At 50.9% G+C, this 16,154-nt stretch overlaps 1 protein-coding gene across 1 annotated transcript in view; it reads right to left on the reverse strand.

The window, feature by feature from the left end:
* Positions 1-15,185, reverse strand: part of SLIT1 (slit guidance ligand 1) — a 174,502-nt gene extending 159,317 nt beyond the window's left edge. Inside the window, exon 1 of the mRNA XM_027960261.3 lies at positions 14,818-15,185. Coding sequence (XP_027816062.2) covers positions 14,818-15,014 — 197 coding nt within the window. The 5' untranslated portion in view covers positions 15,015-15,185. The remainder of the gene's footprint in view (positions 1-14,817) is intronic.
* Positions 15,186-16,154: the final 969 nt, after the last annotated feature.

Here is a 16,154-nt window from a genome sequence, read left to right on the forward strand (position 1 = left end):
TCTCCATCAATATTGCCTGATGTGATTACTCTTACTACTACTGTTGGTGGTGTTTTGTTTCCCACAAGGACCATAGCCCCACTAGAAGGCTGGTGCTGGCCTAGCTGGACCACGCTGAGCAGGGAAGAGCCAGCTGCTCCTGCCCTGCAGACCCCCAGATGCTGCAGATGCCCTGAGATAGTCCGCCCTTTTCCAAAATGAGTCTGCATCCATCCTCCTCCCCGATCCTTCTCACCAGGAAGAAAGACACTCCAGTGGCAAATGGCCCTGATTCCCATCTGTTCCTGTGTGGTCTCAACCTGAAAGGAAAACCTCGGTGGTAAAAGATTTTGGAGAAAATCCTCTAAAGCAAAATTACCGAGGAAAAAACAAAAACACACCAGGATTTCTTGAATCCTCTCAGGAAACAAGAATCTGATCCCCAGCGTCTGGGTGTTTGTGATAAACCAAAAGAAACCCTTGGATTTCCTAAAGCTGCAGGAATAAACACCCTGGGCCCCTCTTGGGGTGTTCTGGGGGCTCCTCGAACTTCACAAGCATTTCTCACGGCGCCGGGGATGGGGGGTGGGGGTGGGGACAGCCACTCCTGGAGCTGGTTCTCCCACCAAGGGCCAAAATCTACAGTGGTGATGGGGAGGCTCAGCGCCCTCTAAGTTCCCTTCCTGCCAGGTCTCCAAAATCTGAACACACACACTCTGTGAATGAGACAAGCCTCGAGGCTGGGGGACTGTATTCCTTAGTTCCTTTGAAATCCTACCCTGGCCAAATCCATAGCCCTGAACGTCTGTATAGTCAAATGGGAGAACCCAGGGAAGGAAGAACTTCGCTGCCCAGCTGCTGCCCCCACAGCAGTGGAGGGGCCCCCCACCCCCACCTGCGGGGGGGATAGGCTGCATGGAGTGCCCAGGGTCACACAAGCGGGCTCCCCTCATTCCCTCTGGCTCCCTTCCAATCTGTTCTCCAGGCCACAGCCAGAGTGATCTTTTCAAGATGCAAATCTGATCATGTCACTCCCCACTTAAGCCCTTCAATGAACCCCCACTGCTCTTGGAATCAAGACAAAATCTCCTTAACATGGACTTCAAGCTCCCATGTGGCTGCCCCCATGTTCCCTATTCCGACTGGTGCCCTCGGATGGCAGGGCCTTTGAATTTGCTGTTCCCTCTGCCTACACACTCCCTCCTTCCTCCTTCCTCTTTGACTAACTAAATCCTCCCAGTTGGTCCAGCCTCCCCACACATGCCCACAGGGCACACCCTCTGCTCTGCAGCCCCCATCAGGGGCAATTTTACATGGATTTGGGGGGTTCCTTGACTGATGTCTCTACCCCCCCCACCCCCCCACCATGAGGGTATAAGCTCCCTGAGGACACAGGCGGTCAGTGTTTCCTCATTATTATCTCCAGGGCCTAACACAGTACATGCACCTGATACCTGAGAGATGTCTCAGTAGGTATTTCTTGAATCCAAGAATAAATTTGCATTAAAACAGACATATCCCAATAGCACTGGGTTGGGTGGGTTTTCCATGTTTCTCAACTGCTTGACTCAAAAAAAAAAAAGAAAAAGAAAACTGACACTAATTATGAAATACTCTCCCCAGATGGGCATCCAGCATGAAAGCTTTACACACAGAGAACACTGCTGTTTCACCAACAACCGTTCCATAGCCCACAGGTTAAAAGGCTGGTTTTCCCTCAGTCCACTTGTTAGAAAAATACCAGCCCCCTGGCTTCAGCCACCCTGCTCCTCCACTTTCAATAACCAGCCCTTCTGTCTCAGGGCCTTTGCTCTCCTCCTCCCCACCAACACCCACAGCAAGCTCAGCCCTCATGTCCTACAGGCCTCAATTCAAATGTCCCTTCCTCTCTACCACCTCCTCAAAGACACTCACTTAGCTCCTCCTCCAGATCTAGACATGTGTTTAATACGAGGCTCCTCCCTGAGGAGCCTCCTCTGACAGGCTGTGAGAGGCAGAGGCCACATCTGTAAGTCATCACCTCTGAGGGTGCCTGGCACACAGTAGGTGTTCACTAAGTAGAAGCCAGAAGAACAGTCCTGCCCAAGGAGCCTGGCTGCGGCCCACACATCGCAGCTGAGGCCTGGCACATACTCCCATCAGCTCCCAGCCTTCCCCATAGTCCTCAAGCCTCAGTGGATCATGACCCAGAGGCTCCTCCACCCCCTCAGTGGAGCCCATGGACCTGGCGCTAACACCATGTGACGAACCAAGAAACCCCAAAGATGAGAAGTCAGGGGCCCTGCACTGGAGATGATCTGCTACACATCCTGATCTGCCCAGACTCCTGGACTCCCATCTTGTTTCCTTGGCTTGAGGACTAGTGATATCTATGCTGTCACAAGCAAGGGGCTCATTTAAGCCTCATAATAGCACCTGGCTGTGACATAAAGCATTTAAGTAACGGCTCAAGATCAGCTAGCTGGTAAGTAGGTTGAGAACGTAAGACTTTGAACCCTAGCATGTCTGACTCCAGGGTCCGGGTTTTGGGTTTGTTTGTTTTTTTTAACTTTAATTGCTATAAAATACATATAACAAGATTTGTCATTTAACCATGTTTAAGTGCACAGTTCAGTAATGTTAAGTACATTTGCACTGTTGTACGACAGACCTCCAGAACTTTTTCATTCAGTGAAACTGAAACTCTACACCTATTACACACGAACTCCCTGCTCCTGACAACCACTTTTGTCTGAGAATTTGAGTACTCTGGGTATCTCAGATAAGGAGACCTGGCTTATTTCACAGTGTCCTCGGGGTTCATCCATGGCATAGCATATGTCAGAATTTCCTTCCTTTTTAAGGCTGAATAATATTCCATTGCATGTCTACAGGCTTTGTTTATCTATTCATCCATCAGTGGACACTTGGGTTACTTTCACTCTATTGTGAATAATCCAGCTATGAACATGGGCGCACAAATATCTTTGAGACCCTGCTCTCAATTCTGTTGGGTATACACCCAGACACAAACTTGCTGGATTGTATGGTAATTCTATGTTTAACTTCTTGAGGAATCATCATACTGTTATCCACAGCAATTGCCCTGTTTTAAATTCCCAGAAACAACTCAGAAGGGTTCCAGTTTCTACACATCCTCGCTGCCACTTGTCATTTCCTGGTTTTTTATAGTAGCTGCCCTAATGGGTGGGAGGTGATCAGGGCTCAGCAATTAATCCCAACTCCATGGTGTATTCTGTTCTGAGGCCCAAAGTGCACCCCAGTGCCTTCACTATTGAGGTCCAATTTTCTTCTTGCCAATGCGATTCTCAGGTCTGCAGCCTGCCCCGAAACCACAACCCTAGAGCCAGGCCCCACTTCCAGCCACCAAGCCTCCACGTCCAGCACCTACAAGCCCCCTCTCCCCCTCTCCCCAGGCCCCTGAGAGGATACCCACCAGCTAACTCCCTGACCCTGACCTTCACCTGCAGCACCAACTGCCGGCATTCCCCAGCCGCCCCTAAGCTGGACACCCCTCCCTATGCCAGCTTGCAACTTGGCTCCAGCCAGTAAACACATGCAGACAGGAATCAGTCTTGGCCCCTTTATGCCTTAGGGCGAAGCCCTGACAGAGTTTTGTAGGTGCTAAATGAATGTCTGATGAATGAATGAATAAAGCCAGGCTTTATCAAGATGGATTGTCAAATTTAAAAATTAAACACAGGATTTCCCGGATGGCACAGTGGATAAGAATCTGACACCAGTGAAGGAGACACAGGTTCAAAGTCTGATCCAGGAAGATTCCACTTGCAGTGGAATAGCCAAGCCCATGTGCCACAGCTACTGAGCTCGAGAGCTGCAACAGCTGGAGCCCGTGGACCGCAACAGAAGAAGCCGCCGCAGTGAGAAGCTCACACACCACAGCGAAGAGTAACCCCACTCACCACAGCTAGAGAAAGCCTGCACCCAGCAACGAAGACCCAACACAACCAAAAAAATAAACAAAGTTCAAAAAAACATTAACTACAAGCACATCTCAGAGCCTGGAGTCTCAGAGCACCACTTACCAGCTGGCTGTTTGACCCAGGACAGATGGCTCCACCTCTCTGAAACTTCTCATCTAGGAAGCAGTGGTTAAGTACAGGCTGCTTTCATCCCCCTTTTCTGGGGGTTCCAACTCCACAAAATCAACCAACTGCAGATCAAAAGTATTCACAACAAAAAAAAATTCCAGAAAGTTCCAAAAAGCAATGTCATTTACATTTTTATTTACAACTATTTCTATCGTATTTATCTCACATTAGGTATGATAAGTAATCTAGAGATGATTTAAAGTACAGGAGAGGATGTGAGTAGGTGATACGCAGATAGTACACCATTTTACACAAGGGACTTGAGCGTGGGGAGTTTTGGAACCTTGTTGGTGGTGGGTGGGTGTATGTACTGGAACCAGTCCCTGGGGATACTGAGGGAAAATTGTAATGCCTTCCTCCCAGGACGGTTATGACGAGTGAGAGTGGATGCTGGGTAAAGCACCTGGGTCGGAGCCTGCGCACAAAGTAAGGGCTGTGAATGGTGACCACCAGCACCATCACAACTCCCCCCCTGATGCCCTCCACCACTGCCCTCTGGCCTGGCATAGGTCCATCCCGCCCCTCTCCCCAGGGCTCAGCCTCCTTTCCACAGTCGCCTCCCGCTCCCTCTCCCCGCGACGGGACTCCCATCCACCAGCCTCTCTGCAAGCATCTCTGAGCGGCTTCGTGCGGAGCGCCTGTGCTTGTTCTCTCCTCCCGCAGACAGCCTCACCACCTACTCGCTCCCCACCATCTGCTTCCGGCTTCCACTTCTCCCGGGAAACCGTTCTGCCCAGCTTTGCCAGTGACCCCCAGTCCCAGCCCCAGAGCGTTCCTTGGCCCTCGTCCCCAGACAGACTGGCTGCTCTCCACACGGTTAACCCTCTCCCCCGCCCCATCTCCAAACGCCTTCTTCAGCTTTGGCAGTAGCTGCGCCGCCCAGGTGGGAATCACAAACGTTGAGCCAGGACCCCTGCATTAAATCCAGAATGAAAGCTCTTCTTGCTCCTCCCCAGCTCCTCCCTGGTGGCTCTCCCTTCCAGCTGCCCTTTGGGCGGTCCTCCTGCCTTCAACGGATGCACTTTCTTCACCAGGAAACCCCGGCACCCATTAGTGTTTCACAGCTCTTCCCACCCCCAAATCACCAGAATGGCCTTTGCCTTTAAGACCTGCTGACTCAACACCTCTGGGGCAGGCCTGGGAATCTGCATTTACACCAGCTTCCCAGGAGATTCCTTTTTCCTCTGACGTCTCTGTCCCACTGCCCTCATGGACTCCACCACTTCCCCAGGAGACCCTCCCAACTGTCTCTCCATTCTGAACACTCAGCAGAGTCACCTTCCCCTGTTCCTACCTCTAGGGTTATTGTTTTCACATAGTTTTTATTGGCAATTCAAACAAAAGAAGAGAAGCCAATTTCACGGCTTCTCCTCAAGGGTCAGTCACCCTCCCCAACTTTACCCTGCAAGATCATTCTCCCAGGCTTGGGCCATGGGGTCACTCATGATGGTCCCATTTGCTCTTTCTGCACTCTCAGCCTCAGCCCAGGTCTGCCTCCTCTCATTCCCTGGCCTCTCCGGTGCCCTCCAGACCCTTTAAGGACTATAGTAGATGCCTGCTGCTGTAGCAAAGTGAAGTGAAGTCGCTCAGTCGTGGCCGACTCTTTGCGACCCCATGGATTGTAGCCTACCAGGCTTCTCCATCCATGGGATTTTCCAGGCAAGAATACTGGAGTGGGTTGCCTTTTTCTTCTCCAGGAGATCTTCCCAACCCAGGGACTGAACCCCGGTCTCCTGCATTGTAGGCAGACGCTTTACCGTCTGAGCCACCAGGGATGTCCACTTAAACACAAGACAAATGTATTCTCTTACAGTTCTGGGGATTGGAAGTCCAAACAATCTCGCTGGGTTAAAGTCAAGATGCTCCCAGGGCTGCAGTCCTTTCTGGAGGCTTTAGGGGAAAATCGACCCCCTTTCCTTTTTCATCTAGAGGCCGCCTGTATTCTTGGGCTCGTGGCCCCTTCTTCACATCAGTCCAACCGCTAGCTTCCATCGTTACATTTCTCCCGCTGCTGACTCTGACCCTCCTGCCTCTCTTTAGGAACACTTGCGATTTTGCTGCATGTGTGCTCAGTGGCTCAGTCACGTCTGACCCTTTGTGACCCTGTGTACTGCAGCCCTCCAGGCTCCTCTGTCCATAGGATTCTCCAGGTAAGAATACTGCAGTGGGTTGCCATTTCCTCTTCCATGGGGCTCTTCCCAACCCAGGGATCAAAAGCACATCTCTTTTGTCTCCAGCATGGGCAGGCAGATTCTTAACCACTGTGCCACCTGGGAAGTCCATGATTTTGTTGAGCCCTCCCAAATAATCTAAAATCATCTCTTATCACAAGATCTTTAAGTTAATCACATCTGTCCAGTTCCTTTGGCCCAGTAAGGTAACATATTCATAGGTTCCAGTGATTAGAATGTGGACATCTTAGAGGATCATTATTCAGCCTACCACAATGACCACATTTCCTAAAGTAAAGATCAGGATCATGAAATATCCTACCACAGGTTTTAAAAAAATTCATTAAACACATTTTTTGGAACAACTACGATGCACCAGGAGATGGAAATACAAAGATACATGAGACACAGTCCCTGCCCTCAGGAAACTCAAAACCCAAGGCACCCATCAAGAAAACCACCTTCTTAAAAAGAAATAAGATTTTTCTTCCCTACAGAAGAATTACAATTAATAAATGTAGAAGGAATGAGGGAAATAGAAAAGCAAAATTGGATAGTAATGGTTGCAGGCAACATCCATTAATGGATGCTAAAATTAGTAGGTGAGAATTTGAGGACAAAAAGGATATTACATACTCTCAAAGTATCTCCTCCCAAGTATTTAATAATCGCAAATGTAAAAATCATGTTATAGTGGTTAAACCTGGCAGACACCATCTTAACCAAAAGATCGAGATCAGCATCACCAGCAATGACACAGATCGAAGTCACCCACCTCTGACAGGATGCTGTGAGAAGAATACATCACCTTGGTAGCATTCTTGACAAAACAGAAAACACCAAATGCAAACTGAAGAACAGTCTACAAAATAAATAACTAGCTATTTTTATAAGTGTCAAGATCATAAAGAACAATGAAAGACTTAGGAATTATCACAGGTTGAAGGGGACTAAGGAGAAATGACAATTAGATGCCATGTGGGATCCTGGATTGATCCTGTAATAGAAAAAGACATTGGTGGGGAAACTAACGGAATGCAAATAAAGCCTATACCTGAGCTAACTGTAGTGTACCAATGTCAATTTCTTGGTTTTGATCAGGGAATTATGATTAAGAAAGATGTTAACACGGGAAGCTGGATAAAGGGTGTATGGGAATTCTCTCTACTATTTTTGCAAATTTTCTAACAGTCTAAAATTGCTTTGTTTTCTTCTTTTGTTCTGTTTTATTTTATTATTCAGATGCACCAGGTCTTAGCTGTGGCAGGCAGGCTCTTTAGTTGCAGCGCTCGGGTCTAGTTCCCTGACCAGGGATCGAACCCAGGCCCCCTGCATTGAGAGCGCAGAATCTTAAGCACTGGACCACAAGAAAAGCCCCTAAGATTGTTTTAAAAATAAAAGTGTCTTTTAAAAGAATAAAAACACAGCAGTGATAGAAAATCCGCTGTCAGAAATCGCAGTCACCATAACCAACTGGCGGGCTGCTGTCTATGGGGTCGCACAGAGTCGGACATGACTGAAGTGACTTAGCAGCAGCAGTAGCAGCTGAACATCAAAATAATGTCCTAACATTATTACAAATTATAACCCAATGAATAAAAGAATAATCTGCAGTCCATACTATTATAAATAAATAACAAACAGATGGAGAAGTTGCAGTTCTTCCTTACAGTAGAATGCCAGGTAATACATAGAGAGAAAATGATGGAGTCAGAAATTTCTCATCAGTGGTTCTAACACTAGTGAATGAAAGTTTGATGAGCAGGATATTTGCATGTATAAGTATCTGCTGGCAAATTAATTATTAATAACAAAAGAGAAATAGTAACTTTTGAGCAGAGAAGCCAAGAAGACACAGAATTACCAAGTAATCTAAAGCTAAAATCACCAGTATTGGGACAAATTGACATCATGTATCTTCTGACATCACCCACTGAGAAGGGCACAACGTTGCTTGTTTAGCATTCCCGGCAAAAATGTGTAACCTGAATGCAGTCATGAGAAAAGAGCAGACGAAGCCAAACTGAGGGGCATTCTGCAAAATAACTGGCCAGTATTCTTCCAAAATGTCAAGGTCGAAAAAAAGAAAGGCTAAGGAACTGGTCCAAATTAAAAGGAAACTAAAGAACCATGACAAGCAGATGCCCTGTGTGATCCTGGACAGGATTCTGAACCTGGACAAAAAAAAAAAGCTACAAAAGACATTATTAGTACCATTGATGAAATTCTAACATGAGCCACGGAGTAGATTATAATCTTGTACCAATGTTAAATTTTCTGATTTTCATAGCCTTACTGTCCTTAGAAAAATACACACTGAAATATTTAGAGGAAAAAAGTTATGTCTCCAATCTACTCTTAAATGGTTCAGGAAAAACAAAGTGTGTGTGTGTGTGTGTGTCTGTGTGTGGGTGTGTGTGTGTGTCTGTGTGTGGGTGTGTGTGTGTGTCTGTGTGTGTAACATATGATAAAGCAAAGTGGGCAAAGTACAAACAACTGAGTCTGGATAAGGGATATTCCTTTGTTGCAACTCTTTGGTATTTGAAATTATAACAAAATAAAAAATTACAATGAACCAAGGAATCTTTTTGGGTGATGGAAATATTTTAAAACTGGGCCATGGTGATTTATTAAACATCACTGAATAGTAAAAAAAAATAATAATAACCTCCAATGGCTCCCCATTCCCGTGGCCTGTGCCCACCTGTTACTTCAGTCTCCCCTCTCAGAATTCACCAACACAAACGTTCACCCCATCAGCTGGGTCTGCTCCTCATTCTCCTTCCCAAACATACGGCACTCCTCTGGATGCCCCCAGACTCCCTTGCCTGGCTTCACCACTCGCCCACCTAAATTCCTGCCCAACCTTCAAGGCCCGGTTCAAATCCCACCTCCCACAGGGCTTCATCTTCTCCTCTATGTCTCACTTCCATCTCCTCATCTCTAACATCCATGGAGTACTTTCTACATGCCAACATTATTCTAACCATCTTACATGCACTATTTCATCTGAAGTCACAGCCCTACAAGGTAAATGCTCCCGTTTTACGGATGAGGAAATTGAGTCACTCGTGAACCGGCTGAGTTTTCTCAAGTGGTAGCTGACAAAGCCAAGATTCAAACCAGACCATTCTCACACCCAAGGCTGCCCTGGTCGCCCGCTGTGCTCTGCGTCCTGCATCCCTGTGAGCATCCTTACACATCTGTTCTTTCACAGACAGACCTTTCTCCAGCCTCCAGGCTGCAAGCTCCCAGAGGAGCGAGTCCGTACCCTGGACCACTCCAGACACTCTGCACACGGCAGGTGCCCAACAGCTGTTTGTCCGCCGCAGGCTGGGATCCAGAAAGAAGAGGAGGGGGTCTCGAGCTCAAAAAGAGGAGCCAATTCTCCACCCCGAGCACATCCCAGCTCCCTGGCTACTGCCCAAAGCCCGGCCGTCATCTGCTCTGGGTAATAAGTATTTGTATAGTGATAATTACAGCATTTGGGAAGAAAATCCCATTAAGCAAGAGCCCTGCCGAGCTGCTAATGCCGGCACAGAACTGAAGGCGGCAACTCCGCCAAGCTCCCGTCTGCTCCCAATAATGCGGGGGCTGCCTGTCCCCGCCTGCCGCCCATCAGCCAGCCCCCAAAGAGCACGGCCACCCCTGCTGGCAGCCTCGGGCAGCCTGGGCCACCACAGCCAGCCTCCTGCCTCAGGGATGGGACACCACAGAAGGGGCAGCCCGGTCTCCATGTCCATCAGTGTTCCCTGGGGATCCAGAGCCCCCGCAGGATGCCTGGCGAGAGGGCAGGGCTGTGCTGGGATCCAGCATTGAGTGGTGCCCGAGTTCCTTTCACGGCCCTGCAATTCTCTGTCACCCTAATAACAATAATACCACTACCGTTTATTGGGCACTTGCTGTCTGCCAGGCCCAGTGCAAAGTGCTTCTCCCAGCATCACCACATTCAACCCTCGGGACCACCCTCTGAAGCAGGTCCTGTCATCACCCCCATCTTACGGGCGAGGAAATGGGAGTCTCAGAAGTCACACTTATCCCAGTTTGCGATTACGTGATTCTTCTCATATTGTGTCATTCATCTCCATCTCCCCTGCTGGACTAAATTCGGAGAGAAAGGGGTGGTTTCAATTTCCAGCCGGGACTATTCATTCGGCACCATGCAGACACTCAAGAGACAGCTATCTGTTGAGTGAGTGAATTAAACCCCATAACCTGCCCACGGTCCCCACAGCTGCTGAATGGCAGAGAGGGGCTAAACAGCTAAGCAATCTGGCCTCAGAGCTGTCTACCTTGCAGAGAGGCCCTGCAGAACACTGACCTGCGCCCCAGATCCTCAGGGATGTGGGGTGGCCCAGGGAAGGAGCACTCTGAGAGCCAGAATCCAGCGTGCAGACTGGCCAACACTCAAATGTTTGTCTCCTCCTACACTCTCTCCTGCCGCACCTGAACCCTCAAGCCTTCAGCATGAGCTTCTCCAGTAATAAAAATAACAATCACCTCACCTAATGTTTGAATTACAAAGCATTTTCACACATGTAGAGTAAGAGAAGTCTGGTAAAAACCCAGAGCTAGCAGGTGTCACTCTCCCCAGAGGGAGAAGGACGGCAAGACACCCAACATGTGCCAAGCGAGCCTCCAGGTCCTCCACATGCATGCTCTCACTTAATCCCCACCATCAACCCGCAGCCGTCACCCCTTCTACAGGTGGGGAAAGTGAGTCTCGGGTCCGATGGAGCGGCAACACCGGGCAGCACCACCAGCCACTCGGAGCCCAGCAATAAGCCCAGCACACCTGCTACTGGAGACACGAGCCTCAGCAGAAGCCGACATCCCTGCGGCTCTCCAGTGCAGGAGACCAGTCCTGCCCAGACAGCCCAGGCCCCGGCGGCAGACATGGCTCCTGTCTGGCCCCCTGAGCCCTCCCACTGCAGCAACCACCCAATCACTATTTGGAATTCCAAATAGGCTCCCAGACAATAAGCCTGAGGGTGCCCTGGGCAGTCTTCCTTAGTCACAACCACCTATCCCCATTGAAGGAGGCTCCAGACACAGGTGGCTAAACTGGGAGAAGGCAAGGGCCTCCCAGGCCTTGGCAACTGGCAGGGAGCTAGGGCAGAGGATGGACTGGCTAGGAGGCAAGGGAACTTATCGAGGAGGCAGGAACGTAGATCCCCAGGGCCCAAAGAGCAGGGAAAAGTGCTGGACCTGGAGGAAAACAGAAGACAGCAGGCCTTCCCAGGGCCCTCTCACCATCCTCAAGCCTCTCTCTCCTCTCTGCATCCTACACCCACAAGGAGCATCAGTGGCAAGCCTGGAATACAAGTGTCCAGAGTCGAGGGGAGAAGTGGGGTCCACGTGCACTGCACACTGTCTGAAACACTCTAGTCCAAAAGATTCTTTTAATAAAAAAAAAAAAAAAAAAACTGAAAGCCAAGGTCCTTGAGTGGAAGAAAAAACAATATTGGCCGTGACGGGGTCCCCTGAGTCTGGGCCCCACAAAGAGACGAGCTCCCAGGCCTCCTCCATCACACCCCCAACCTTGCCCTGGATTTCAGTTGTTCCTCTGCAGTGAATTATTCAGCATCCCTTCCCCACCAGCCCAACCAGCCCACAGACCCTCTGGGTGAACCCATTTCCTCAACAGCTCTGGAGCCTGCTCAGCCTCTTCCCAGAAGTCCCTGCAGCAAACCAATGACAATTTCTTCCCACATGAGGAGATGGGCTGGACCCTGAGGTATGGAATACATGATCATAAAGTTGCTGGGCTGCACAGGCTCCGAGAGAAACTGCCCAGAGGACAAAAGACAAACGAATGCACAGCTGCGGTCTATAAAAATTTCACAGCCTCGGAAGAAGCCGTTGTTTCGGGCTCTGATACTGCATGACACCCATATTGATTAGACAGAGCATTTGCCACAGTGATTTTGAGTCTGCCCAAGGCCTCTTCTTCCTCTTCAAATGGCTCTTTCGCGGCCTGTCTGTTGAAAACACAGACTCCCTCGGCTTTCACAGCCTTTCCCACTGAGAAGTCATGCACATAGCAAGGTTCAGACCTGACAACTCATTCCTGGGTCCCAACCCTGAAGTCTTTAAAGAAAAAATCCAGATAGGCCTTCCTGACCCTTCCCAACCTCAAGTCCCATCACATCCCCCTGGACGCGGCATGTTTCAGCCCTGGAGCAAACTGGTCCATTTGCCCAGCAAGCCGGGCATACTCACATCTGTAGGCCTTTCGCTCATGCATTCCCTGTCTGGGCCACCTGCCCCTCCCCTTGGCAAAATCTGACCCAATCACTGATGGGTCCCAAGGTACCCTCATAAAACAGTCTATCCTCTGAGAACTTCCTTCACCTGAGAAAAGGCCTTCTAATCCCAAAGCTTCCCCCATGACCCCACTCTGCTGCCAGAGTTTACAGTTCCATGTCCCCTGCCCCATCCTCTCAACGGTACATTCCTTGAGAGCGGGGCTTGCTCACTCCCAGCTGGAGCCTCAACACCCAGGGCAGCTACTGGCTCCCTAAATGTTTGCTGACTTCAGTAACAAGACTCTTCTCCTGATCCTATCATAATGAAGATGGCGCTCATTTAGCAGGCCTCACAATGTACTAAGCACTTCCCATACATTATCTTCAGTCCTCACAAGAACCAGAGACCTTATGTATCAACAGCCTCCTTTTCCTAATAGAAAACAACAATGGCTCAGAGAAGTTAAGTAATTTGCCCAAGGTCACACAGCAAATGACGGACTTTATACCAGGAAATTTCACTTACATCACATTCTGATTTGCAAGAATTCAAGAGTTCATAAAAGTTAAAACAGACCTTGTCCTCAAATCTAAAGGTGGAGAGACAGCAAGAAAGGAGATGACTTCAAGACTCAGACCCAAAAGCAAAGGAGAGGAGCTAAAATTCTCAGACCTAGGCTGCTACCAGGGTAACAGCTACAGGAGAAATGCCCGAAGGACAAGGCAAAGGAACAGAGAGGAGGTCCAGAGGGAACAGGTGTGGAGGGTGACCCTGCAGCCTTGGGGATCCTCTAGACAGATTTCTGACCTTCTGTTCCTCTCCAGGACCACACAGGATCCCCAAGGAATGTCAGTTTGTTCTAGCTTCTGCTGATGCAGCATCTTTCCCCAGCATCACCACACACACACACACACACACACACACACACACACACACACACACACTCTTGCCTCGATTCCCATCTAGATTGCATCTAGATTGCAAATTCTCTGAACCCTCCACGGGAATTTTTCAGTCTCAGCCAATGTGCTCATTGCTGACCTTGGTACAGAGTTTGATCCAGGAGACTGTTCCCCCCAGGGTCAGATTTCTGCCTCTGACCAGCTGGAAGTCATGAAAATACACTCAAAAGTTCTCAAGAGCCACTGCAGGGGCCCAGGAGTGTGAGAAGGAGAAGGCGGGTTTCAAAGGGGCTGGCAGCCTCCTCCCAAGTCCAGTTCAAAAATCTCCCAAGGCAGTCACCTCTACAAGCTGCACAAAGGCCCCGCATGAGACCAAAAATCTACACACACAGCCCGTGGACAAGGAGATTCTCCCAGCTTTGTGCGAATGACTTAGGTGACCCCACAGATCCCAGGAATTCACACACACATATTCTGCAAGATAATTGGGGAAAACAAATTATATAGATCTATAAACACACAGGCAAGCTAACCACATACACACATGCTAACCACTCACACACTACAAAGCTTAGCCAGTCTAGAAAGGGCTGAGTTTTCTCAAGAATTTAGAAGTGGGAGACAACAGGCTAAGAGAAATAATGTTTTTTTTAATGACTTGTCATGGTCAATGTCTTTAACCTCGTGTCTCCCACTCCTAGTTCCTGACCTCTCAGCATTAGTCACAGACTCCTGGTTCAGGTCACATGTACCCCTCTCTGGGTGCTGAATATAACATATCCCAAGCCTCAAACCCCAATTCCTCAAGTCCATTGTCTGGGTTGGGGATGGCTGGATGTGTGGTGAGGGACCATGCCTCCCACCTGCAAGGGAAAAATTCTAAAGGCTCTGGGGCAAACAATGGGGAGCAACCTGGGTGTGGGGGGAGGAGGACCAGAAACTTCAACTCCATCCCCTCCTGCTGCCCATCAGCAACCTGCAAGCCCTCAGAGCCCAAAGGCACACCTTCCACTCAGAACACAGACCGAGCCCCATGTGCCCAGAAGGAGCCACGGTGCCTGGTGAGCAGGAGGCACGTCCCTCCTGGGGCCAGCTAGGCTTTCTGGCACCAAATCATAGGCGCCCTGGAGAAACCAAGTGCTGGCCCAGTGGGAAGGCCTGCGATACCGAGCGCAGGGTGCAGGTGTGAGGATGGGAGCTGACAGCCCCCCAAGGGCCCTTCGAATCCCAAGAAAGGGAAAGGGCAGCGCTCCTGGCTCCTGGCCCCTGGCAGGCACTGACTCCTTTATTCGCTGCAGAGCCCAGGCCCCCACGGTCCTGCCCCCATCTTTGGCCCTGAATTGCGTCGGGGTGGGAAGGCAACCTCCGGGCTCCCCGCGGGCTAAGGATGGGGGCCATACTCACAGGCGCTCCGTGTTCCGCGGGATGTTCTTGGGAACGGCCCGCAGCCCGGTGCCGTGGCAATCCACCGTGGTGCCAGCGCAGGTGCAGAGGGCGGGGCACCCCGTGGCACCCAGGCGCCACGAGGCTGCCCACAGCAGCAGCCAGAACGCGGGCCGGACGAGCAACGCCGAGGGCCCCCTCAGGGGTGTCAGCGCCATGGTGCCCTCACCGCGTCCCTCTTCCGTGCCGGACGGCGGCAGCCGCTCACCATCCCCGTCCGGGGTGGCCTCCAGGTGCAGTCCCGGGGCAGAGCCCCCGAGAGACCGTGAGCTTGTACGCTGCGCCCTTGCGGGCTGGGTGGCACCTTGCTCCTCCAAGCGCCGGCGCCTGTGCGCGGACGGAGGGAGCGCGCCTTGGGCGGAGGGCGCTCGGCTTCTCTCCGCTTCTCGCTGGCTGCGTCTCCCTCCCTCCCTCCAGCTCCCAACTGACTGCTGCGAGGAGGAAAATGGGCAGGCCCCGCGCGCGCACGCACCCCGCGCACACACACATACACACACACACTCACACCCGCACGCTCGCTCCCACCCGGCAGTCATCCATCAATCGAAAAGCACATAACCAGAGCCAGACTCCTCCCCGCCCTCCCCCCACGCCCCCTCCCCGCCCCCGCCTCCCGACGACCACTCGCCCGCCGCTGCCGCTGCGAGCGGGCTTGCAGTTTCAAAGGTGGAACATCCGAGAGCGGGCAGGGGCTGCGGGGGAGTGGGGGGCCCGCAGTTCGACCTGTCACGTCCCGACCTTCGCCAGCTTTACACACACACACACAAACACATACACACACACACACCGAGGATGCACACACTTGGACTCAGGCACCCGGCACCCACAACCGCAGCTGCTGGTCCAGAGAAGGGGGAGGGGATCTTCTTTTGAAGCCTGGACCCTCTTCCCCAGGCGACAGCCCAGCTTTCCCGAAGGCAGAAACGGCTCTAGGGCCCCACCAGACTTGCTTTTTCAGTTCGTGGTGAAGGGACGCTCCTGAGCCCCGGGTGACCTTTCTGAGTCACCTACATCACTTAGCCTGGGACTTTAAGCATGGAAAAGGAGAACCAGGCTCCGTGTGTGTCTGTGGCAGGGGGTGGGGGTGGGGGCGGGGGGTGGCAGTGCACAAAGGCCAAAGGCCAAGCAAGTTTCCCCCCCTCCCTCAACACATTCTCTGACAAGATGGCAGCAACCCCCCTTCTCCAAAGGGAGTGCAGAAGTTAACTCCCCCCAGAGTGAGAGTGACTCTGGAAGATGATATTTCTGCCCATTAGGCGATGCTGGCTTCCCAGAATATCAAAAGGGTTGGAAATCCT

Source organism: Ovis aries, chromosome 22 (genome assembly GCF_016772045.2).
Source record: "Ovis aries strain OAR_USU_Benz2616 breed Rambouillet chromosome 22, ARS-UI_Ramb_v3.0, whole genome shotgun sequence".
NCBI lineage: Eukaryota > Metazoa > Chordata > Mammalia > Artiodactyla > Bovidae > Ovis > Ovis aries.